This window comes from Lampetra fluviatilis, chromosome 24 (genome assembly GCF_964198595.1).
Source record: "Lampetra fluviatilis chromosome 24, kcLamFluv1.1, whole genome shotgun sequence".
NCBI lineage: Eukaryota > Metazoa > Chordata > Hyperoartia > Petromyzontiformes > Petromyzontidae > Lampetra > Lampetra fluviatilis.
Window position 1 is genome coordinate 1,141,883 of NC_136298.1, and position 26,553 is coordinate 1,168,435.

Below are 26,553 nucleotides of genomic sequence, written 5' to 3' on the forward strand. Positions count from 1 at the left end.
ACTCACCACTCCCATCTCACACAGCACCACAATCACCACTCTCATCTCACACAGCACCACAGAATCACAATCACCACTCCCATCTCACGCAGCACCACAGACTCACACTCACCACTCCCATCTCACACAACACCACAGACCCACACTCACCACTCTCATCTCACACAGCACCACAGACTCACACTCACCACTCCCATCTCACGCAGCACCACAGAACCACACTCACCACTCCCATCACACACAGCACCACAGACCCACACTCACCACTCTCATCTCACACAGCACCACAGACCCACACTCACCACTCTCATCTCACCCAGCACCACAGACCCACACTCACCACTCCCCTCTCACACAGCACCACACTCACCACTCTCATCTCACACAGCACCGCACTCACCACTCCCATCTCACACAGCACCACAGACCCACACTCACCACCCCCATCTCACACAGCACCACACTCACCACTCCCATCTCACGCAGCACCACAGACTCACCACTCCCATCTCACACAGTATCACAGACTCACACTCACCACTCCCATTTCACGCAGCACCACAGACTCACACTCACCACTCCCATCTCACACAGCACCACAGACTCACACTCACCACTCTCATCTCACGATGCATCACAGTTCCACACTCACAACTCACCACTCCCATCTCACACATCAGCAGCACTGCACCCACACCACTCTGCAATTCATGAAGAACCTCAGCATGCGCGAAGAGTTGCATTCCGGCATTTATTTGGACAAATTAGGCAAGTAATTTGCACACAGTAACCTCTGAGACGGAGACGCCGATTGCATATGCCATCACTTATTTTGTTTCATGGGCTGAGGCAAATGCAGCCAGAGCATAGACGGATTTCCCTGACCCCGAGACACACGCGCACACGTGATGGTGGCAACATCACACGAACCCGAGGCGCCCCACGGGGGATGGGTTTTTTTCACTCGCTGCAACGCAGCTCCACAAAGACGCCGACGGCGACGCCGCCGCTGGTTTTACCCAGGCTGCTGCCCAAATGTGTGCGTGCGAGCGAGTACGAGCGGAGCCACAGTCAGCAGCAATGCAACGACAAGAGGGGGGGGGGTTCGGGGTGCACCGAACCCCCCCCCCCCCCATAGCGCCGCATGCAGCCTCGTGCGCCGCCGCTGCAGCTCGCCAGTGACCATGGCACGTGATACCCATCATTAAGTGCAAGATCCCATTCGGCCGATTTACAAACGCGTACAACGGACATAAACTTAAATAGAACCCCCCAATCATTTTGGCAACGAAGTGACAAATATACAAAATTGGCAACCAGTTGAAATAAAAGTCTGAACTTATATAACGCATATACAGATGTCACTAATTACGGCTCGATAGAAAACGCAGTGGGAGTTCCCCAGCCATATCTGCAGATCACGGTCAAGAATTTCCGCGGACCACCACGCGAACCACCGCGCGAACGTGGCGTTTCGTGGAAACGATCGAACCCGTGACAACTTTTCGGAGCCGCTTCTCAGCATGGCTATTGCACGCGAGCGGTGGTAGGAAAGCATTGGTCGCGGCAACGCGTGACGGACGGATATAATACCCAGCAAACGCTGCAGATAAGGAACGCATGGGCGAGGGATACTGAACGAGGTTGCTGCCGTGGACAAAACTATCTCTCCCCCCCCCCTGCCCCAGGCACAAGCTCCTCTCTCTGGCGCGAGGATATTCCACCGTGGCGGAAAGCACACGGGAGGTAGTAAGACCGAGCAAGGACGGACGCAGTCGATTTTTTTAAAGCTCGTGGTCGCGTTACGCCTGGCTCCTGAGTGCGCGCGGTCACCCAGCCCGGCGACGCCAAGAACCGAGAGCCCTTCGGCGGCGCGGCAGAATTACCCTGACGAAGCTCTGCCTGCCGCGCCGATTTATGAGGTTCGTTGACGCACCGACCGTGCACAGCAGCTCCTGAGGGTTTTAGCGACACGCGTTTGGCCCAGTTGGTCGGTTGCGACGACTGTCACAACAGTTGCGTCATCACGAGCGAGGCGAGGCCTGGCTGGAAAGGCATTCGTGAGTCCTTGAGATTCTTTTGCAATTATTATTTACAATTCTGCAACAAATCACGCACGCACCCACGCCGTAAATATAAAAAAAACTCCAAACGGGCAGATCCACACCGGAAGCCGTCGGCTACGCGACTCGGTGCCGTGTGACACAATGGCTAACGAGCCCCCAGAGTGGACGTCTCTGCTACCAGACTCGTCCACGATCGCGTGCGATTGAGAACGATTTGGTGGCGCAACCGAGAGCTCGGGGTGTTGACCCCACCTCGATGGGCTTTTTTGCTGGAAAAGCCCACGGACTTCACGTTCAACCCTCAACCGAAATGTGGCTGGTAGTGTCACAGGATCGAGTGTGCTTCTATGAGCAAGAGGCCACTTTGTGCCGTTTCTTGCGTTCACCAAAACGGCGCCGGTGGCCATCGTGATGGGTTCCCGACGCTGCTGCCGTTCCAAAGTGACATCGCGGCGCCACGGCACCCCTGACGTTCTACCGATGTGGCCCACTGCCGCCCCTGGCCCCGAGTTGATTGATGCCAGTTTAAAAACAGGAAAAACAAAGATCTGAAAAAGCAACGATAAAGAACCACAAAAAAAAACCGTCTTGAAATCCTGCCGCCGCTAAGAAGGCACAGGGTGCTTATCCCCGTGCCATCTTTACTCCCGGCCAGTTACTACAGTAGGTCATCACAATACAATGCGTGTTGGGCAATTGTTCTGTCCCACACACGTAGCATTTTATACATATGTACAGAAAACTAGTTACAAACACGTGTCGATTAACCGACATTCATCACGGATGGCTCAAATTTACAGAAGACGGAGTATTGTTTTGTTTGTACAAAGCCAGACATACATACACATATACACACAATACCAAGAATAAATAAGCTGATCCAAGCACAGTCCAACCGATTCACCATGCACGCAACACACAACACAATCGTCACCGCAGTAAACTGGCCACGTTACAAACATTCGGGCTTTGCTTGCAGTCATCTGCCCGTGTTTATAATATTAAGGCTGTTTCGTTGTCTTGATGGTACAGTCTGTGCTATGCACGATTAGAGCAGCGGCTGTCACATACACGCAGCTCCCGGATTCCGACTCTCCCGGGCGTCGTCAAAACCACTCCGCAGACAGACTGACTCGGACGAGGAGAACCTTCTTGGCTCTCGGGCACGCTGCCTGCTTACAGACGTCGGCGATGTGACCTCCCCTCCCACCTCATCCCCCACCTCACCTGCCTGCTCGCCCGTGCATCAACACGCCCACGGGTTTATAAAGCAACGATCGATTTCCCTACCCTCAAATCTGTAAACAATGGTGCTCCCCCCCTCCTCCTTCAGGAGCGATTCATTCAAACCAAAGCGCTTATGCAAAATATCACCCCCCCCTCCTTCCCCCCGCCCCCGGTCGACATTGATGAGGTCATCAAACTAACGTGGCCGTGGACAGCAACGTTACCCGTTGGAAGGCTTCTCGTTTAACGGTCCGACCCGACCGCCACTCCGCCCGGATTGCGTCCATGCCCCCGCCGCCGCCTGTTAGTCGTTGGCGTGTGACGGCCTTGAGAACTCTTTGGCTGAACTTGGCCACGTAGTGGTTAGAAAAAAAAACAGAATATGTGTGGTGAGGGCCGCAATGCCTCAAACGTAAAGTTTCTGGGGAGCGGTGGTGCGCGACAAGAGTGCCCAGACCCCGTGAAAGGCGGCCGCACGTCAAGAGTCTCAGAATGGTCACGACGCAGCCCGCTCTCCGATTGCCGTAGAAATATGGCGAAACCTTGGCAAGGTAGCTTGTGTTGTGGCCTTTCCCAGAAAGCAGGGTTGACTTCATTGATGGAGGAGACGTTGGCACCGTAGGTTTGATGAGCAGCTTCAACCGCCCACTCCCTCATTACAGCGAGGGGCGAATGGCAGAATGAGAACTTAAATTGCGCAATTAGCACAATTGAAGAAACACCTTCCTCAACCCAGGGCGTTTCGGAATTTCGGACGCAATTAAGGGCGACTTGTAACAAACTCCACAGGATCTGTGCACCCCCCCTGCCCACCCCCAGAAGCCCCCCACCCACACCTGCTTGGGAGAGAAGCCAGGGGGAGGTGCCGGAGAGAGGAGAGAGAGAATCAGACCCCTCCTGGGTGACTGCAGTGAAGCTCACTGGTCCTCTGGTTGTAAATGTATATTCGTGGGGCTTTTTCGTTTCTGTTGTTCTCCCCCCAAAGTTTCCGACATTAGTCCTCTTCTACGTGGACCTGCACAATCTGCAAACACATACGGACGAATAAATGTGTCAGGGAAAAAAAAAAACCTCAACAACCACACGAGGTCAGATGTGGCGCGACAACGTGAAACAAAGTTCAGTCGACTCTCGATTATCCGCGGCCAACCTCCCCGTCACTAGTGTGGATAATCGAGTCTCCTGTACAATGAAAACGAACAAAAGAGAAATCTCGTCACGCAGTAGTGAGCACAAAGTGTTTCGTTACCGGCGTGTGGGAGTGTTCCGTACCGGCGTGTAGGAGTGGGCGCTGCTCACGGAGCCGTTGCGAGTCATGCCAAAGCTCATCTCTCGCTCCTCCTCCTCCTGCTCCTCCGTGGTTTTGCGGTAAACCGGGTTCTCAAAGTGAATGCTTTTGGCACTACGCCGCTTCCAGCTACGCCACAGCATCACTGCACTTGCTGCCAACAGCAGCAGCAGCACTGCAAACGGCAAGCACGGTGGGGGGGGGGGGACATGAACACGCGACGTCACATGGGGTCACACAGTGTCACCCAAACCCCACCGCACCTGCCCTTCACACCCAGACGGCTTGCTGCCAAATTTAAGTGGAAATACCAAATAAAGATATTTTAATGATTCATAACTGACTTTTGGGTCAGATCGCAGCGCAAGTCAAATGTGTGTCTCGTGCACCTTCCTCAACCCGATAGCCAATGAATAAAGCTGTCAAGTGATGAACAAACATGCCGGTTGATTGCTGCTTCAGCAGCACCACTGGTTGTGTTAGTGATCCACACGCAGTGAACAAATGGGTACGTAATGTTTCCCTGGTGGTTACAACCAGCATCATCAGGCAAGTGCTGTGCTGCCAGGAGATGGACTGAAACCGGCGACCTCTGGATTGTAAGCCCAGTGCACTGCTGACCGACCATTACACCGCTGTCGCAGCTGCATTCGTTTGTTACCTAACGAGCTAAACGCGACGTGGTTACTGCTCGAGACGTTTTTGTCCGTGCGGTAAACCGGAAACGGACTTTTAGTCATGCAGCTACCAGTGACAGAAGAACGCGAATGTAAAAGCCCAACTTGAACCCAGACTCTCGCCATCGCCAGCTCCATCCAGTGGGCCCCCAGAATCGCCCAGCCACTCACTTCACCATAAAACACCGAGTGTGGAGTGTGGGGTGTGGGGTCGGAGTGGGGGGGGGCTCACCAATAGGGATGGTGATCCCCAGTGCCACGGGCACCACAGACGTTGAGGCCTCCTCCTTCCGAGCCAGCATATCTGCAACGCGACACACAGGGGACAGTCGGATCAAGGGGGCCACAACGCGATGATCGCGAAGGTCAATCCAGCTGCCGAACGGCAGCACTGATGATCCGACGACACACTGAATCCAACATCCAGACGCCATTCAACTCCGACTGGGTGTGTGGCAGAAGTAAGTCGTTTGCGGTGTCTTTTTTTTATTGGACAAATTTGGATCGTGACGGCTGAAATAATGGGCTACTATTATTTTCGAATGGTGTCATGGGGATCTTTTAACGTCCAAAGGAAGGAGCTGCTGTGTCTTACAGCCACAGTCAACAGCGGTTTCTCAGTAGGAGTACATTGTTGCCATGCGTTTCCAAATTGAGTAATTAGCGGTATTTTTTTTTTATTCTGGTAAAATTTAGACCGTGACGCCGGCCGGCACACAATGCTCGACTACTCTTTCTGAACGACTTCACAGGATTTTTTATGTCCACCGTGAGCGAAGCGGATAGCGATGTAGTATTTTTCCGGTAAATACGACACCACCGTGGTATTAATCAGGGCAGCCTGCTGGATTTGAACCGGTTTACAGGCAGCGAGTGACTAAAAGCCAGAGGAAGGGGCTCGTACGGGAGTTGGTCGCGGTGGGGGAGGTCGCGGGCGCCGTGCTCGTCCGCTGGTGCTGCCGAGTCGCGTCATCCGTCGTCACGGCAGCCGGGCGGTCTGTGGGAGGGCAGCGCGATGGTGAGCAGGGCGACACGTGTACAGCTCACGAGACGTAAGCAGGCGAGTCACAGCTGCCCCGGCCCCTCCCTCGCACTTACCCCATGTCCCCACCCCAACCACCACCGGTACCTATCACACAAAAATACCCCGTGTAGCCTTTAAGAGACTGTTGGCGCAAGTGCCGTTGGTCAGCACCTATTAAGGCTATCACGGCACACGAGGGGGGGGTGGGTTGCCAGGTCCGTGTACGGCCGCTTCAATCTGAGTATTTTTGCCGCCTCCGCAGCAGGTACTTATTTATGGCCAAGTTGACCGAAGGGAGGCCCAGGACCAGTTTAGATATTTCGTCACCGATGTTGGCCCAGAGGGCGAAAATCAAACTCGGGTCGTGAGGTTCGTAATACAATGCGCTAACAACATGCACACTCGCACCCACTCACACACACATCTCACGCACACTAAACACACATGCAGAAAGAAAAAGTTCCCCCGTATAGCCTTTACAGACTGTTGGGGCAAGTGCTGTTCGCGAGCACATATGAAGGCCGACACGGCACACGAGGCAGTGGGTGGCGAGCACCATGCCTGGCCGCCTTTGTCTCCCTCATGGAAAAGTACTCATTTGAGACCGAGTCAACCTAGGGGAGACCCAGGACCGGTTCAGATAATTGTCACCGGTGTGCGGGAATGGAACTCGGGTCGCCAGATTCGTAGCGCAACGCGCTAACAGTTGCACTACCACTCCCTACATGCACCCTTACACTCTCACACACACCTCCCACTCACATCGCACCCACTCCCACAAAATACCCTTGCACACTCGCACGCTCACACTCGCTCACTCCAACCCCGGCTGTCTGGTATACAGGCAGCGAGTGATTTGAGGGAAATTGAGTTTGTACCTGACATCGTGGTGGTCCTGGTGGTCGTGGTGGAGGACGAGGCGGTCGCGGGCCGTGGGCTTGTCCGCTGTGGCTCCCGACTCGTGACGTCCTTTGGTCCGGTTGTCATCACAACGACAGGGGGGCGGTCTACGAGAGGCGCGAAAGCGGTAACGTGGAGTGAGCGACGCCCCCTGACAAAGACGCCCCTCCCGTCGCCTTGACGAAACCGGACCGTGGGGGGTCCGGGTGCGGCTTGCGATCGCCCATCCAGGCCGAGACGGTGCCCACGAGGGGGGCGGTGCGACCGTCGCGTTTGCGGACGAACCCCGGCCCCGCGCCCTGGGTCCCTCCCTACCCCCACGCTCACCTTTGCTGCAACCGCGGCCGTCGTTTGCGAGGAACTCCCCATCGGGGCACGCGCACGTGAACCGCGGCGACCCGGCGGTGATGTGCGGCGCCGGCAGGCACAGGTATGCGCAGCCGCCGTTCGGGAGCGGCGCTGTGCTGCACCAGTCCGTGCCTGCAAACCGAGGAGTGACAGCGCGGGGGGTGGGCATGAGTCAAGGGGGAGGGGGGAGATGCATACGCGCACGCGTGCGTGTGTGCGACGAGCTGTGTGCGATGGCGCAGCATGGAAGAGCACGGCTGGGGATGGAACAGCAGGGGATAGCACAGCAGGGGGTGGCAGAGCGCACGTTGTACCGTTTGGCTGCAGCAGGGGGTGGTAAACGAGCAGGTCCTGGGGGCTGTGCAGGTCCTCTACCACGGAGGAAATGCCGCTCCCCGTGTGCTTGTCAGCGCTGTAGATGGCTTCCTTCTCCCCGTCAGCCCAATACACCTTGTCCTGCGCCACAAATACAAAGATCCCCCGTACAGCCATTAAACGATTGTTAGGGTAAGTGCTATTAGCACGTCACATGAGGGGGTGGCCATAACCATGTTCGGCCACATTTGTCACCGCACCAGCTACTCGATTAAGGCTGAGCCGACCTAGGGGAGGCCCAGAAATTGTTAAAATATTCGCCGTTAGTGGTCATGAGCGGAAATTGAACTGGTATCGCCGTGTTTGTAGTGCAGGGTGATGACCACTGCACTACCACACGCCACGCACAGACGCATTGACAATTTAACAGTTTTAGCGTCCCGAGACCGATACCTCCCTGACACACGAGACTACACCATTAGTCTCCGGCTTATCTAAGCCTCTAATTAATATTCACTCGTACAGCATGCACAGCCGTTACAAACTCAACTTACACTATACTATTTAAATGTTTTGAACTAAACAACTTTAGCTTACCAGGTAAGGCCCGCTGAGCTATATAGCTCTTTTTCAGAAGCAACCTAACCACAAATGATAGCCCAACAGTGGCTTATGATATGGGAATGTATAACAGCCAAATACGCTACACGCATGTTGATTTTAAATGTAGAGGGGAAAACCGGAGAACCCGGTGATTTACAGGAACCGGTTTACAGAACTCGGTTTCTCGGACCAGGTTAACGGTAACAGGACCCGGGGTTACAGCTCGAGCGTGTTATACATGCTGCGGTGGTGCGCACAACACTACGAGTTGTGTGTGTTTGTGCGTTTAGCTGGGGGGGGTTTGGACCATAAACGCCAAGTGTCCCAAGACCTCCGCAGTGAGCGGCGCCCTCACCTCGAAGATGGCGATGGCGAAGGGGTGGTGGAGCGCGTCCGTCTGGTGCATCACCTCGTGCCTCTCGCCCCCGGCCAGGTTCACGCTGGACAGCGTGCGCAGCTTTGAGTCCACCCAGTACAGACGCTTGTTCACCAGGTCTGCACGGTCGAGAGGGGTCGCGAGGGTGAGCACGGAAACACCGGCAACGATTGTTCCTCATTCTCACCGGCGTAGGTTTACCCTCAACCCCACGCTCCAAGTCCCTCGTTAATTTGCCAGCAGTCGGTTCGACTCCTAAATCGCTCTTCTATAGCTACTACCATGGCTACCGTTCCCGTGAACTTCAATCATTGATTCCTCAACCCACATTAAGGACTCGGTCTACCAGACTTGCTTTCGTCTCATCCACCAGACTGTGTTCAAGCACTACACTGCAGGTCACCACCCACCTACTCACCCCACCCCACCCACTCCACTCCACCCCACCGACCCACCGAAACACATTGCAAGTCACAGCACTTCTCTCTTCTGCTTCTTTCCCTGGCACTGCTCCACTATGGAATTCCCACCATCGTCTCTTTAACCCATGGCTCTTATAATCATAATCACAACAGGCAGAAACTATGTAAAAGAAAGCCTTGCGTTGCGGGGCAATGGGAAGCAGCCAGGAAATAATAATGATATTCCCGATCAGTGGTGACGCAGCCTTCACGCTTGCTTTGCACGGGCGGTTCTTGCCGGCTGTGTGAGCGCGCCAATCGGCGAAGTGGGCGGTTGTTCGTTTGGGCGAGACTCACCGAGCGTGATGCCATTGGGCCACTCGATGTCCTTCGACACGATGACCTGGCGGCTTACGCCGTTCATGCCGGCCTTCTCGATCTTAGCCGGCTGACCCCAGTCGGACCAGTAGACGAACCTGATCGGGAGAGCGGCGACGTGGAGGTTAGCACCGGTGAAGGCGGCGCAATGAGTCGCACCGCTAGCACACGAGTAACAATAACGAAGCAATGTGCTACCTCCTTCCCATACCTGTCCTTACATGTAAATAAAAAAATAAAAAATGTTACATCTCATCAGAGTCAATCCAAAGGACAACCCCTGTTGACTTCCTCACAAAGTGGTCCCTATTTGATCTATCCTATAGGGATGGTGGGCCGAGGCAGCCACCCCAACCAGGATTTAAACTCATGCCCTTCCGATTGCAAACTGCTCGCTCAACCACTAATGGATATTCAAACCAAATATTATAGATACAGAAATTTGAGTAGGTAATACCATTCCATATCTGTCTCTCCACGTTAAAATATTTTTGACACATCCCATTAGCCACACGGTCTTCTGGCAAATGCAGAATTTTAGCAATATGGGTTTTACACAAGTGAAGCTTTTGACATTCAGTGTCTCAACGCTAGTGAACTGCCAAAACGGACAGACGGACGGACAGACGGACAGGGTGAGGGGGGTGGTGTGCCGCCTGCTCACCCGCTCAGCGGGTCCACGGCGATGGCACGGGGCTCGCTCAACCCTTGACCGAAGAGCGTGCGGCGCCGGGAGCCGTCGGGTTTGGCCACGGCAACGGTTTTGGCTTTCGAGTCGGTCCAGTAGAGGTTCCCGTGCACCCAGTCGATGGCGATGCCCTCAACAAAGACAGGCGCCTCGCCCAGCACGCTGGTGTGGCGCGTGGAATCATGCGCCTCATCCATTAGTGCGCTGTACGGGGAAGGGAGAGAGGCACAGAGAGAGCATCACACGCGGTGTCCACAATCGACAACGCACGATGCCAACGTGCTGCCCAATCGCTCGCTCGCTGACTCACCTCGGCCACTCATTCCCCTGCCCACCCACTCATGCGCTCACACTCATTCACCCGCTCGTAACCCCTCTCACTCGCCCACCCACCCATCCACCCACTCGCTTACTCATTCGCACACTCACCTGCTCATTTCCCCACTTGCTCACCAACTCACTCACTCGGTCACAAACCCACCCACTCACTCACCTGCTCATTTCCCCACTCGCTCACCCACTCACCCACTCACTCACACGGGTATGGAGGACCCCCTCTCCGCGCTAGGCCACACCTGTAAACTTGCTTCTGGCCCAGGTCAGACCAGTAGATGCGGTTGGCCGTGATCTCGACGGCTACGGCGACAGTGTTGCGCGTGCGCGAGATGAGCTGCTTGTAGCTGCGCGTGTGCAGGTCTACGCGGCGGACGTCACGCTGGTTTGCGAAGATCAGGTAGGTCTTTTGGTGCTCTGCACACACACACACGCGGCACACGATGTTATGCGCGAAAGCGAGACGTGCACCGACGCATTTGCTGCTCTCGTGTCAGTAGACCCCCTGGACACGCTTAACGCACGACCGTTATGAGGTAAGGGCGCAACCAACACAGACCACCCCTCGCTGCTTTGCAATGGCGACACAATAAAAAATTGCAGTGAAACTAACCAATTATTTCACGTTCACCAATAAAAAAAACCTCAAGTTTACTTTGAAACGCAAGGTTTCCCAAAACAACATTTGACGATGTTTAACGCTCATTTATCCAGAAGGGGGCAGCACGCTGAAGACTGGGGGAGGAACACTCACCAGTGGCCTTGCAGGCCTGCGTGGCAGGGTCCATGGTGTATCCCTCGTAGCAATCGCACTTGTATCCGCCCTTATAGTTGATGCACAGCTGGCTGCAAACGCCGGGCTGCTTGCACTCGTCCGTGTCTGTTGGGGCCGGCACGCACAGCAGCAGCATGGCTCGTCAGGCTGGGTGTCCATTATCTCAAAGCCAAGGAGATTTCCTGCTCACGTGAGAGCAATAACAGATTGCTCATCTCCTGCTTTACAGTCATGATTGAGCCAGTTGGTGGAAATTCTGCATTCCTATTGGACAGGTGTAGAAGTCAAGAAACCACTTGTTGACTTCCTCATAAAGTGGTATTGATTGAATCTACCTCTGGAGGAATGATAGCATGAGTCATGAACTTGCCACCTTCGGACTGCGAGCCGCTCACTCCACAGCTGAGCCACCCATGAGCTACAGACGTACAAATTAAAAAACATGGCCCCTCAACAACGATTGCTTTCCTCAAAAACAATAACTATGCTCTCCGTTCACAAAGTTATGTATGTATGCTGAACTTATTTTGCACCGTATGTAGCCAACTGTGCTACTCAGAGGTGCAACCCATCAATAGGGTAACCGGTTCAACACGGAACAATCTCCTCCACACACACATCCACGAGACTATGCCACCAGTCTCGGGCTCGTCTAAGCCTCTGATTAAAACTCACTCGCACGCAGCCGTTACAGCCCGGGTGCGTTCTACATTTACATTAGCACAGTTGGTTAAGTACAGAACAAAAAAAAGTTCAACATCAATATATACATGGCGGGGGTGCCCACCACTTACTGATGTATCTATATCAACTTGTTGATTGGGTGGTATGTTCGCTGCATGAACGCGCTCCAAGTTATAGTGGTTACAAGCATTTGTACATGTGACCGGCGTTGTGCAGAGGAGGGGCGGGGTGAGCTATGGCGGGGGACGAGTTTGCGATCGCCGGCTCACCTCCGCACGTGTACTCGTCCAGGAGTTCGTATCCCGCGGGGCAGCCACACTCGAAGCCTAGCGGCCGGTCCCAGCATGTATGCGAGCAGCCTCCGTTGGTGGTGGCGCACTCGTTCACATCTGCAGCACAAACACGGGCGGACGTCAGTTGCCATCCGTGCCACACAAAGACCAAGATCCCCCCCATATAGCCTTTACAGACTGTTGGGGAAACTGCTGTGAGCGTGCACACACACTCCAGACTAGCACTTCCTTTTAACTCTGGTCTCGGTAGGAGGAGATAAGGTGTAGGTGGTAGAGGAACTGCGCATAATCAAGCAGTAGAGTCCATAATGCAGATGGGGGGCTGTGAGAAAGAGCTCAAGAGGTGCATTGCTTTAGCAGCACAAGTTTGTGAGGGGCCATGGGAACCACTGTGGAAGAGAAAAACAGTGAGTCTGAATTGACCCTACCCAAGCAGCTCCAAAAGAGTTGTGGGCTACGGAGCACAGGTGTCCGAGACGGATGCTGAGGGTTCCGTGTCAAGGCAGGATAATCAAAGCAGAGGTCCGCGGGGCAGGTGAGTGCCAAAGCTATGATGAGACGTAAAACGGTTGCGTTGGGTGGGCCGTATTGCAGGGTGCGTGGAGCCGATTGCTGAGACCAGCATTGGAGTGGTCTCCACAAGTCGAGAAGACTTCTAAGAGCATATAGTTGGAGACCGTCGGGATAGCTCTATGGGTCTCGGTGTGTCTCTGTGCGAGTCCATGGGCCTCCGTGCGAGTCTTATGTGAATCTTTGTGAATCTAAGGCCAGGGCAGTGTTGATTGTGCAGCAGCAGCTGCGGGATCTGGCGGGAGGAGTGGAACGCATTGGTGGCGAAGAGGTGTGGTGGTGGTGGCATCTTGATTTTGATGAACAGAGGGGGTAAGAGCTCGCACCGTTGAGAGGGAGACATAGGGGAGATGTGGGGGGGTGGTGTGGGGTGCCGTGTGGGAACGCACTGCACAGGCTGAGCGGCTCGTCCGACCAGTCGTGGCAGTCTCTCGTCCCGTCGCACACTTGACGGTCCTGCAGGCACTCGCCAGAGCGGCAGCGGAACCAGCCGGGGCCCGTGCAGTCCACGGCTATAGGCGGCAGAAGCAGGTGCATAATTAGTCCAGTGTTACCACACGAAGCAACACGCAAAGTGACTTCCCGCTCGAACGATTGTTGAGGCGTTGGTGCTCATCTCCTGTTTACGACCCTGTAGAGCCAAATATTAAAATGTCCACATTCCTATGGCATGGGCAAGTCTACCTATAGGACAACCACGATGCACTCCCCACAAATTGGTATTCAAGTTTATTGACTCTGGATGGATGATGTGCTGAGTCCACCGCCCCAATCAGGATTTGAACTTGCAATGGCAAGGTTTGCTCTTAAGCTGAGCTGCCACCCGGCTGGTTAACTATCAACAGAGCAGGAAGTATCATGCGTAACTTTCATCAATTCCATTGAATTGAATGGTCGAGGTGCTGCTGTGTTGAGGCTTCACATAAGCGAGTGTGTGTTGTGCATTGTGTGCGCGTTGTGTGCGCGTTGTGTGCGCGTTGTGTGCGCGTTGTGTGCGCGTTGTGTGCGCGTTGTGTGCGCGTTGTGTGCGCGTTGTGTGCGCGTTGTGTGCGCGTTGTGTGCGCGTTGTGTGCGCGTTGTGTGCGCGTTGTGTGCGCGTTGTGTGCGCGTTGTGTGCGCGTTGTGTGCGCGTTGTGTGCGCGTTGTGTGCGCGTTGTGTGCGCGTTGTGTGCGCGTTGTGTGCGCGTTGTGTGCGCGTTGTGTGCGCGTTGTGTGCGCGTTGTGTGCGCGTTGTGTGCGCGTTGTGTGGAGCGGTTAGCGCACTGCGCTACGAACTCGGCGACCCGAGTTCAATTACCGCTCGCGGCTAACATCGGTGATTAATATTTGAACCCAGCCCCGGGCCTCCCCTAGGTCGACTCAGCCTTAAATAAGTACCCGATGGATACATCAGCAATGGTGAGCAAAACATTCCCCGGTTTGGTGTTGGCCACCCACCCCCTCATACACCATATTGACCTTCACAGGTGCTCGCTAACGGCACTTTTTCCAAAAACAACAACAGTATTGAGGCAAGGAAGCGCCGCACGCATGCACGCACGCACGCATGCTCGCACTCTAACCCGTGTTGTTGCAGTCGTGTTCGTCGGAGCCATCGTGGCAGTCCCTGAAGCCGTCGCACTGGCTGCTACCGGGCACGCACGACCCGTCCGTGCAGCGCAGCTGGTTCGCACCGCAAGCCTCCACCTCTGTTCGACGGACGGAAGAGAGAGGAGGGAGGGGATGGAGGCGGTACGGATTGAGATTCGCGTGCCTTCGCCGACGCCGTTTACCTCGCTCAGTTACGCGAGTCGTGACTAGGGTTGTTCACAGGTAACCAGTGAACAACTCTCCAAATCGGTCACCGATTCTGAAAGTCAGGAACTGGTAATCAATTCCAGTGGGATGTGAGTAATGAAAGCAACCATTGGCCACTCGCAAACGTACAATCCGCACGACGGCCCAAGTCACCTCAGTACGAAGGTAAAGGTGCCGCCCTGCACTTGCTTGCTAGTGCCACGGCTGGTAGAAGGCCCTCTACGAGAGTGGGCTCTACAAAAGGTATCTGGCTACTCTTCCACGCCGACCAGACGGCTCAGGAAGTGGTGGGCATACCCACACTTTACCTCACCACACGTGACCTGCCGTTCGACTAAACTGTGATTGTGGCCCAGCCTTTATGCTACTGCTGGAAGAACAGAAGTGGAGGGGGGGGGATTTAAGAAACTCGCACCGTTGTTTTGACTTCCGCGTCAGGAGACAGAATTGATTCCGACGATCTCTGCATCCAGCGCGCTAAACCGTTACACGGCTGCTGTGGCAGCCGCCTTCACCTCAGCCAACAAGGTCAACGCGTCGGCTTTTGCTGCTCGAGACGTTTTTGGGTGCGACATTAACAACCTTAGTCATGACCGCATCGGGAGTGAGGACTCATGAGTGGGGGGGAGGAAATGGGGTGTGCGGGCACTCACTGCATCCCTCCTCGTCAGACCCGTCGTCGCAGTCGGGGTCCCCGTCGCAGCGCCAACCCTCGTGCACGCAGTGGCCCGAGCGGCAGCGAAACGCATTGCTCCTGCAGCTGGGGTCCAGGCGGCCCTCACCGGGGCAGCGCTCGTCCGCCTCATCCTCGCCGCCGGGGCAGTCGGCATGCCCGTCGCACTGCAGCATCGGCGGCACGCACATGGCCGGGTCGGACGGGCACGCCAGCGAGCCGGCGGCACACGGCGGCACCGTGGGGCAGCCCTCCTCGTCCGTGCCGTCGCCGCAGTCGTCGTCGCCGTCGCACGCGAACTTCTCGTCCACGCACTTGCCGCTGCGGCACGTGACCTCGTGCTCTGCACACACCACGGGGGCTGTGGGAGGGGGGGGTGGTCACAAGTATTAAGAAGGGCGGCTGACCGGATTGTAAGCGAGAACTTCTGCAACAAGCGGCCAAAGCGCTGGTGCTACCGCCATCGCTCTCATAATTGTAAATATGCCGAAATCCTTTCCGATGACGCAAGGAGAACAAGGATGGTGGCCTTGAGTGTGAGCACCGCTGAGAGTGGGGGTCATGGACCCCCGTGTGCTGGGGTGGGCCTCACCACAGCCCTGCTCGTCCTCCCCGCTCTCGCAATCGCGGTCTCCGTCGCACACCCAGCTGTGCTGGATGCAGCGCTGAGACGTCACGTTTCTACCGCAGTCAAACTCATCAGATGCGCAAGAGCGCAAGCCTGCCACAAACACACACACAGCCGTGGGTCACAACCATAGTCACGCATACAACCACATGACCACACGGCTACACGCGCATACCACACACAGTTGAGTCACACAATCAGGTCCACACACAGACCAAGATCAACCGTATAGCCTTAACAGACTATTGGAGCAAGTCTGTTTGCGAAAAGCACCTATTTTTTGTATTACTGTTTTTTATTTTACCAGGTAAGGCACACTGAGCTATGTAGCTCTTTTTCAAGAAGCGACCTGGCCACAAATGATAGCGCAAAGTGGCTTATCACGTGTAAATTTATAAGCAACCAAATACTCTAAACCTATGAAGGCTGGCACGGCACACGAGGGGGCGAATGGCCAGCACCATGCCCGGCAGCCTTTGTCTTCTAGTGGCGATGTTTATACACGTCGCACCAGATACTAATTTCAGGCTGAGGCGACCGAGGGGAGGCCCAGGACCAGTTCAGATAACCGTCACTTGTGTTGGCCGCGAGTGGGAATTTAACTCGGGTCACCGGGTTTGTAGCGTAGCATGCAAACCGCTGCGCCACCGCTCCCCATCCACACATTTACACACACACATGTGCCAACAGGGACAGGGGGTCACACGCCCGCGTGGTCCCCAGGCCAAGCTGGTACGACCGTGACTGGTGGCAATGGCGTGAGGGGAGGGAGGCCTCACCGCACTCGGCCGGGCTCTCGTCCGAGCTGTCGGGGCAGTCGGGCCGCCCGTCGCAACGCCACCTGCGGTTGATGCACATCCCATCGGCGCAGCTGAACTGATCCTTCCTGCAAGGTCCTGCTCCCACACACGATGACGACACCACCATCACCACCACCATCATGGTGCCCCATCACCACGAACGCCATCACCACCACCATCAACACCACGTACTCTCAACTCCAACTCAGCACCACGCACTCAGATGTCACCACCATATAAATCCACCGTGCAATGTGATGAGGCAGCAGTCAGTTCGATGATCCAGCACTCTGTAAACCTTCCGAGTTAGGACAAGTTAATTATTTTTGCTACTTATATTCTCCAGAACGATACGAATGATTTATTTGCGTTATGTATCATGCAACTATGTGTTGAACTTGGACCAATTTCTATCAGAGATAGAGGGGGTCCTAAACCTATAAAGATCGGGCAGTTCACCAGCATGGTTCAATACAAGCCCGACTGAATGCTGGACACCGGTCCATTCATTGTCTCATCAGATTGCTTGAACCATTAATGCTGCCGATGAGACACGCTCCCAGAATGCCGTGTGGCCGACAATAGGATGTGGAGGGGGGGCAGTCAGTGTGGGGCAAGAAGGAGGAATCATTTTGTGTTCCGTTCAAATTGCGGCCTTGCACAACCACCAACTGTAAACACTGGGTTCGGCGACTCCTCGGGCGTTCATCGACTTCGCTTTGCTCGTCACGGAAGCAGCCCTCGGAATGGTCAAGGCTATGGCAGAGGAAGGTGGTGGGGCAGGGCCCAGCCCCCACCCCCCACCCCGTCATCACCCACCAGCATCGCCACCACCACCTGCCAGGATCCCATTGGCCGAGGCGCGCTCACGCCACACCGCACCGTGCTCCAGGCAAACTCTACAAGTGCCACGGCACACAATAAATCCCCGTGTGTGTGTTTTGAGAGTGAGTCATGCAAATATCTCAAAACATTCCCTGCATAGCCCATAAAGAGACTCGTGAGGCAAATCATATTATCGAGTGACACTTACAAAGTCTGGCACAGCACACGAGGGAAGTGATGTGCAGCACTACGTCCGTCCGCCTTCGTCTTCGCGTTCAGCGTGGTGGTACACACCACGCTGAACGCAGGTACTCATTTGAAGCCATGTCAACCTAGTAGAGGCCCATATTCGGTTTAATATACTTGCCACTGATGCTATATGCGGGAATGGAACTCAGGTGGTTGGGTTTGTAGAGGAATCCACTAATCACGTCAACCACCCACTCACAAGTACAACAACAACAGCAGCAGCTGCAGGAACAACAGCAGCTATCCGCCACAAACTGGCAGCAATGTCTCTGCAATGTTCGTGCCAGGCTATGATGAACTTTGAGACCATCACGTGAAGCGTGGATGGATCTCGCTCTGCTGACAGGCGGGTCACAGGATAGACCCAAGTGCCATGGGTTAACTGAGATGCGCACGCACACAAGTCCTAATACATCACAGTGGGATTGTTGTTGTTTTTGTCTTGCAATATAACGCGTGTGCTATTCTCTTACCACAATAAGGCCGTTCATACTGGCAGAGGCCACCATGCAACATCAGCTCAAATTCACCGGCGTTTATTGCACACAAATTGTCTGCAATAAAGTTGTACCGGCACTATCAAGTTGCCGATAAACGGGTGGCGAAATCCGTCTAGAGTTTTCTTACTTTAAAACCCTTTGCTACAAAAATTATGGCTTCCCACAATGCTGATTGGTTGTGTAAATAAATATACTTTATTTTTCAATGGCAAAAGTCAATGATTGTCCTGTTTAAATGAGCATTGCAGCATTGGCGCTCCATATCCTGTTTACAGTCCTGCAGTAGTGGTGGAAATTCCTTTATTACAAACGCTGACGTTGATTTTCCCAACACAGTAGTGATCATTATATTGAGTCCATAGGGAGGCAACCATGTGCTGAGTTAACCATCTCCAACCAAGATACAAACTCCTCCGCAGCCTTGAGATTGCGAGCTGCTCGCTCTACTGCTGGGCGGCCCACCAGGCCGGCAGTAGGACAACCGTCTGCTTCTTTGTTTTATAAAAACGAGTTGGGAGGCAGTGACTTTAAAGTCACGGCCACCACCTGTGTGCATGGAGCCGAGTCACAACCATACGAACGCAGTTGAGAAAATCTGGGCCCCAAAAGTTCAAAGTTGACAATTGATCTCACCGATTCCTGCCTTCAACAAAAACAACTCAGCCGCATGACTTACAGCCAGTGCTGCAATCCCACCATCATGCAGGTGCCGCCCCACCCGCTCGGCCCCCACCACATGGTTGATCACGTGTAGCGTGCGCTGCCGTCAATGAACGGCCCAATCAAAATAAACACTGGAGCTGTCGTGGTGTCATCATGGTCAGCAACACTCACTGGACTTGCAGTCCGGAGGTCGTTCAAACAGTGGCACAAGTTTATCAAATTTCCCCCGCCCCGCCTCTGTCCACCACCCAGCAGTATAAACGGGTTCACTACTGTCTACGGTCGGTAAGTAACGTGTGGTGGGGTAAAATGTGGGTACTCCAAACCTCTTCCAAGATGCCCCGGTTCAACATGGAGGGGTTCGGTCAAATACAACTCGACGAGGGGCTCCTCTCTAGAGAAGGCCCTTCCGCGCGCTGTGGTGCGAGCAAAAAGTTGCAGGTCTGCACCTTTACCTTTCTAAACAGTGACCTGAGACCCTCACCTCAAAACCCTGCCCACCCCCATCTCTCTCATCATCAAAGCCTGAGTCTGCTGATAATGAGACACCGAGTGTCAGAAACCGGTACAGAGTTTTGCTCGTGTTGAAGCCAACGCTACCGAAATGATGCAATCCGAAATGGGGTTGTGCAAAATTGACTATAAAATGTTTAATGTCCAGGGACACAAGAAAGAATGGACATATATAGTCCCGTTTGTGTAGCTTGTAATCGCATGGGAAGGTGGTGTGCTTCCCAATTTTAGGGCAGCAATGCGCATCTTTTTTCCGGCGTCCAGGGCAAATAGAGCGGAAGGAGGCTTGGGGGTGATTTAAGGCCACACGGGGTGGAAAGTCGGTCCCACTTGCGGGACCGATAAGGACAACTGCCACGGAGAATGCCGTCACTGGAGAGCCATTTCACAACGAGGAATGCACACTCACCCACGTCCCGAGAACAGGTGGGGCCGGACACCAACTGCGAGCGAGAAATCATTATTTGCTCTTCTATTCTTGCCTGTGGCGACATGTTCAGGAGCTAAAGGCTAATGTCGAGGTCTGCCTGGCAATTCGTGTAGGTTTGCTATCCCTCCTCCGTTGAAGGAGCACAGACAACAACAATGGTGGTTCGATCTGTAGTCCGTAGTTTGGGTTACATGGCCACAATCGCACTACTGAGGCTCGTCTTGAATTTCCCATTCATGAAGGCGATGTGCGCATTGGCCTGTTGATGTTGTGACGCAGTTGGTTACACTTGTCTTCGAGGAGGAATGTCAAAGCCACGAGGTGCATTGTTTGGATCTGGAATGCGGTGAATATATACTGGACGTCCTAAATATGTCTCACAAGCCAGTGATATCCGCCATTCTGACCGGTGGTTTAATCTCTCAAAATACAGCCTTGAAGTCAGTGGTGTGAAGTCCACGTTACTATGGCGGCGGCGAGGTCTATCCTTAGGAAAAGCACTGTTGGACAACTGGTGTGGCAACTTGAAGCATCCTGCTATTTTGCGCATGGTTACGAATGCAGCAGTCACGTCGTGAGTAATGTATCGGTATTATTGTTCAGAATAAGGTTTTATCCATACAAGTCTCTAAACATGTCTCGCATCATTCATACATTCTTCACGTGCTTGGGATTTTGAGGGGCGGGGTATGGGGGGGGGCACCGAAGGACGGAGGGGAATAAAGAGCTTTGACTTTTTTTAAACAGCTCAACCGTCCCATGCAAATGCCTATTTCCCCTACTACTCCCCTACTACGACCCAGCCCCGCCACAGCGGAAGCCGCTGTGGTGAGGGCAGGGGCATTGGGGCGGAGCTGGGAGAGAGGGCGCAGCGCCGCGTCGTCACTCGGCCGGCCCCCCGCACCACTCCCGGGCCCTCCGCCGATTGGCCTCGACGCAACACACCACCGGCAATGGGGCGGGGCCGGGCAGCAGCGGGCACGCCCCACGCGAGATGACGCACACCGACGAGCACGTGGGGGGGGGGCGACAGCCCCAGCCTCTGCTACACACGCGGCACTTGTGGGGTTGCGCAACTCGTCGCCAGGTACATTAATGCAGCGCTTGCGGATTCCCACGGCCACCTCTAAAAGACAAAGATCCCCCGTATAGCCTTAACAGATTGTTGGAGCAAGTGCTGTTAGCAAGCACTTAGACAGACTGGCACAGTGCACCTATGAGGCATGGGTGGCCAACACCACGCGTGGCCGCCTTTGTCTCCCCAGTGCTGATGTTTTTACACACCGCTTAAGGTACTAACTTTTAAGGCCAAGTTGACCGAGTGGCCCGGGACATTCGCCACTGTTATTGGGCATGAACGGGAATCGAACTCGGGGATGCCGGATTAGGAGAGCAGTGCGCTTAACCATTGCACTTCCACCATCACTTGTCCCACCACCACTGACCGCCCCAGTCCCGTGTGGCACGCGGAATGGAGGATGGGAATCTCAAGAATGATCAGCGGCATCGCAACTGGAACGCCGCACCACAAGAATACAACACGGCGGAGTGACAACACTCGCCATCTCCACACGGAGTGTTACACCTGGCGAGGGTTTAACATCGCCTTCACACGAAAGTGCCAAAATGTTATGTATCTATAAGGTGCAACTTGTAAACTTATACGATGCATTTTGTGATGTATAAATGGCTCCCCCTGGGGCCGACCCATCATCACCACCATGGTCGATAAAATAAAATAAAGTATTAATCTGTGAGAAGCAAACAGGAACCCTGCTAAAAAACGGAGTTTTGAGACTGAGACGAGGCTTTCCCTGGGTAAACACGCGGACTAACGATGGCAGCTGTACGTACGCAATGTGACGCGGTGCAGGGATAACGAACCAGCAGCAAACGCCCTACCTAGGGAATTATCAGCGACACTGCTGCTGCTCGTCCATGGGCCAGAGCAGTGAGTGGTACCACCTAAGGCAAACATTGATTTACACGGCCACTCATCTCAAATGGTTATTTGCCACATTAAGACATTTGCACCACTAAAGCCGTGCTACCTCATGTGAGAGATATCGGTCTGGGCTCATGAACTAACGGTGGCTGAATTGAAGCTTCCGCAGAGATGCACAGGTGCAGAGTTTGCAGGACATGGGGAGAGAGTTCGGGTGGGCAGATGTAAAAACATTATTTTGTTTTTGATAGAGCCACCCCGCCCCCCAGCCCCTTCCTATACGCGTGGGCATCTCAGAAGGGCGCTTTACATCACATCCGATCATCTCAACATTTGAAAAGGGGGGCATCAGTGGCACGGCTGTCCTAGTGCGACACAAGGCGGACTTGGGCACCTGCTCTATAATTGGGGCATTGGTCTGCAAGTAGGGGCGGTCCTGGGGAAAAGTTTTGGGGAGTGGCTGCGTCGTGGCCCCACTCTGCCCTGCAGCAACATTTCCTCCATCAGCCGCCGTCACTCAAAGAGTGAAACCTCCTTGCTTGGACTTGAACCCCCTATGATCACCACTCACCCAGGGTGGTTATTAATAGAGACTCCACGAAACAATGCCACACCTTGAGCTCCAGTCACGTGGCCAATGGACACAGCGGTGTCCACCTCTACGTGTGTTCGAAACATAGTTGCTAAGCAAAGGCCCAAAACGTCACGCGTTCACAGCAACACGCAGCACTAACCAACGTTGTGCTAGAAAAAGTGTACGAACTCGTGTCTTGGACCGAGAATAGTGATTATTTGTGCTGGTGGGAAAAGAGAGACGATGGGAGGGAAATCTAAAGCAGAGCAGTGCGAGCGAAGAGTAATGTCACCTGCAGCGTGATGGTTCAGTGAGTGAATGGGTGAGTGGTGGTGTTGTTGTTTTTGTGACCTGAACAGCGTCAGTATGTGACCGACAAAGCAGTCAGTCTGGTACACCGAAGTCCATAACATGGGTGAAGGAATCAACGAGTGACGTTCATAGGACACGGTAACCATGGTCGTGGCGACAGAAGAGCGATGAGGAGGTGACTGGCCGCCGGTGAGCGAACGAGTAACTGGAGTGAAGCAACGCGTGCTGGATCACCAATCACCCCGACTGCTGCTGTACGTTGCATTCTATCAGGCGCAGCAGTGAGGTAGGAACTGGGTGCTCGACTGCAGACGTGAGAGCAGCATACATCTTCAGAACACATCACCACCCTGCCATGGTCAAATTTGTGTGGGCGGCTCCGAGCCAGCTGTGCTCCGTCGAGGTTGTGCAATGGAACCTCGCTCACGTAGGGCCACAAAGGGTGCCTCGCCAAACAACGTTCGAATCAGGTGATGTTGAACATTAGAGGTTGCTCACAGAGAGACGCACTCGCGCGTGCGTCACGTGAGTTGAGAGCCAATTGTCAGCTGCCACGTGAGACGTCGGTGTGTGCGGTCTGTGAGTTACCGGGCCCGGAGGCCGTGATTGTCAGGGCATCGTAGGGCTGTAGCTATGTGACCGCTGAGGTCACAGGTTCGGCTGTTACGAGGTAAAGGACAACAAGTTCCACAGAGTCCACAGATTTAGAACAAATGTGAGGGAAAGTTCCCCTCCTATAAACATCAGATCCACACCTTGCAGGTCTACCCAGGACCCACACCGTTATCTAGAACACTCACAATCACCAACCATTATCAACAACACTGATCACCATCATCCAGCACGCTCATCATCATCCAGAACGCTCACCATCATCATTCCAGAAGGCTCACCCATTATCAACAATCACCAACAACACAAATCATCACGAACACACACCATCACCAACAACACACATCACCATCACCTTGGACCCATCACCCTTCAACTTCAACTCCCCCACCCCGCCCCTACTACCCCAAGCGCGCGACGCACGCGGGGGGACCACGCCCTTGACACACCCACGCGTACCATTGGCCACCCAAGCGGGCACGTCACATCTGCTGTTGAGCTCCGCGCCAATCAGCGAGCCCCGTGTCCCGACTGACGTGAGACGCCGAACGCGGGAAACTGGCCAGAGCGACCCCCCCCTTCCCCCACTAGCCCCTCCCCTCCCCCTACCAGCCCCTCCCCCCACCAGCCCCCAGCTGCCCCCACCACGACCCCCACGTCACCGCGTTCCCCACAGCGCATGAATGGATGAATGGATGTCTGCCCAAACAAAAACTCAACTCCACACTCACGCCATCATCGCTGCAATTAAATATATTTTAGTCAATCCCCACCACGATCAAATATTCTCCAGCAGCAGCATTTGCCTAGAGTTAAGCTAATTTAATGAAAAGAAGAATAGGCTTTACCCCTTGCTGGCAATACCGCACAGGTGTTAAGATATCCAAACACCAAGGAATCAAGTTTGCATTAACCACACATGCTTGTGGTGAACATGCAGCGTCTTTGAGACGGACTTCCCGACACCAGAGAGACCGCCTTCTCTATGGACTTATCCCACCAGCGTTAGAGCAGAGAACGCAAACAGGCGAACACTAACAAAGGCAATTAAAAATACCAAAGTATGAATTGCTAGGGTTGAGCAGTCATAAATATAGGACCTTTTTTGTCACTCACGAAATGATGAAAATAAAAAAAAATAGGCGTTCCCCCTTTTTTTTCAGATGCTCAAACAGCACATGGAGGCACGAACCACGCGAGCTTCTCTCCTGTGGGTCTCATCAGCAGTGTACCGAGCCTGACGTGAAAACACACGAGACTGGAGCGACTTGCCAGCGTCAACAGGTAACCTCAATATACAAGCTCATCCTCACCATGCTACTCACCACACACACTCACCCCCATCTCACCAACTCACCCTCACCATGCTACTCACCACACACACTCACCCCCATCTCACCAACTCACCCTCACCATGCTACTCACCACACACACTCACCCCCATCTCACCAACTCACCCTCACCATGCTACTCCCCCCACACACTCACCCCCATCTCACCAACTCACCATGCTCCTCACCACACACACTCACACCCATCTCACCAACTCACCATCACCATGCTACTCACCCCACTCACTCACCCTCATCTCACCAACTCACCCTCACCATGCAACTCACTCCACTCACTCACCCCCATCTCACCAACTCACCATGCTCCTCACCACACACACTCACCCCCATCTCACCAACTCACCCTCACCATGCTACTCACCCCACTCACTCACCCTCATCTCACCAACTCACCCTCACCATGCTACTCACCCCACACACTCACCCCCATCTCACCAACTCACCATGCTCCTCACCACACACACTCACACCCATCTCACCAACTCACCCTCACCATGCAACTCACCCCACTCACTAGCCCCATCTCACCAACTCACCCTCACCATGCTACTCACCCCACTCACTCACCCCCATCTCACCAACTCACCCTCACCATGCTACTCACCCCACTCACTCACCCCCATCTCACCAACTCACCCTCACCATGCTACTCACCCCACACACCCAGCCCCATCTCACCAACTCACCCTCACCATGCTACTCACCCCACATCTCACCAACTCACCCTCACCATGCTACTCACCCCACATCTCACCAACTCACCCTCACCATGCTACTCACCCCACACACTCACCCCCCATCTCACCAACTCACCATGCTACTCACCCCACTCACTCACCCCCATCTCACCAACTCACCCTCACCATGCAACTCACCCCAACAGCTCCCCTTCACATTCTAACCCAGAGAGAGAGACCACACCCACACCCCCCACTCACCCTGGCACGACTCACCCCTATCCAAAGCAGCCCATTCCGACTCAAAGAGACCTCACCCTCACCCATCACTCCTCACTGCCAACAGCTCACCCTTGACCCCTGAACAACACCGCGAACCCTCACCACCAGCTCACCCTCAACCCCATTGCCATCACCCCACGGGCCACTCTCTCCACCACCCTCACCACCCTCACCCCCCTCACCGCCCTCACCGCCAACTCACCGCATCCCGTCTCGTCGCTGCCGTCCCCGCAGTCGTTGCCGCCGTCGCAGCGCCACGCCTCGGGCACGCAGCGCCCATTGCGGCACTGGAAGCGAGACGGGTCGCAGCGAGCAAACTCGCCTGGGGGGGGGGGCACGGGGGGTGGGGGGCACAGGGGGGGGGGGCACCGTGAGGACCACGCAAGGGAGTCGGGGACGCGCGGCACGCGTGCGATAATGAATGGGGGGGAGGTGGAGGTACGAACGGAGACGCGACGGCGCCAGCCAGCGCCACCCATCGTCTGCGCGTCTCCTCACCCGAGGCGAGGGAGGCGAGGGAGGCGGCGAGCAGCGCGACGAGGCCGAGCGAGAGGAGGCGGCGGCGCTGCGCGGCGAGGCGGTGCGGGGGGCTCCGCTGGGTCATGGCTCCGCATGGACGTCGCGACTCGGATGTGGGGAGGCGGCGTCGCGGAGCGGGGATCTCAACAGGCGCGGGGCGGAGCCGCCGACTCCGCCTGCTGCTGCTGCTCCTCCTCCTACTCATCACAGCGCCTCCTCCTCCTCATCAGCGCCTCCTCCTCCACCTACTCACAGC

The 26,553-nt window shown here is 54.7% G+C and overlaps 1 protein-coding gene across 2 annotated transcripts; it reads right to left on the reverse strand.

The window, feature by feature from the left end:
* Positions 1-748: 748 nt before the first annotated feature.
* Positions 749-26,553, reverse strand: LOC144941066 (very low-density lipoprotein receptor-like). 2 transcript variants are annotated; one of them, XM_078867498.1, is made up of 20 exons: positions 26,277-26,553; positions 25,981-26,100; positions 16,824-16,940; positions 16,009-16,137; positions 15,397-15,777; positions 14,509-14,634; positions 13,336-13,458; positions 12,353-12,472; positions 11,379-11,504; positions 10,867-11,041; positions 10,268-10,495; positions 9,583-9,701; positions 8,804-8,943; positions 7,845-7,986; positions 7,510-7,662; positions 7,161-7,289; positions 6,163-6,255; positions 5,491-5,562; positions 4,566-4,756; positions 749-4,317 (listed from the first exon to the last, which is right to left on the reverse strand). In XM_078867498.1, the coding sequence occupies exons 1-20, from the start codon at positions 26,500-26,502 to the stop codon at positions 4,288-4,290; spliced, it is 2,940 nt and encodes a 979-aa protein (XP_078723624.1). In that variant the 5' UTR covers positions 26,503-26,553; the 3' UTR covers positions 749-4,287. The 2 variants fall into 2 exon arrangements, with proteins under 2 accessions (XP_078723624.1, XP_078723625.1); XM_078867499.1 differs by lacking the exon at positions 26,277-26,553 and having other exon boundaries at positions 25,970-25,998.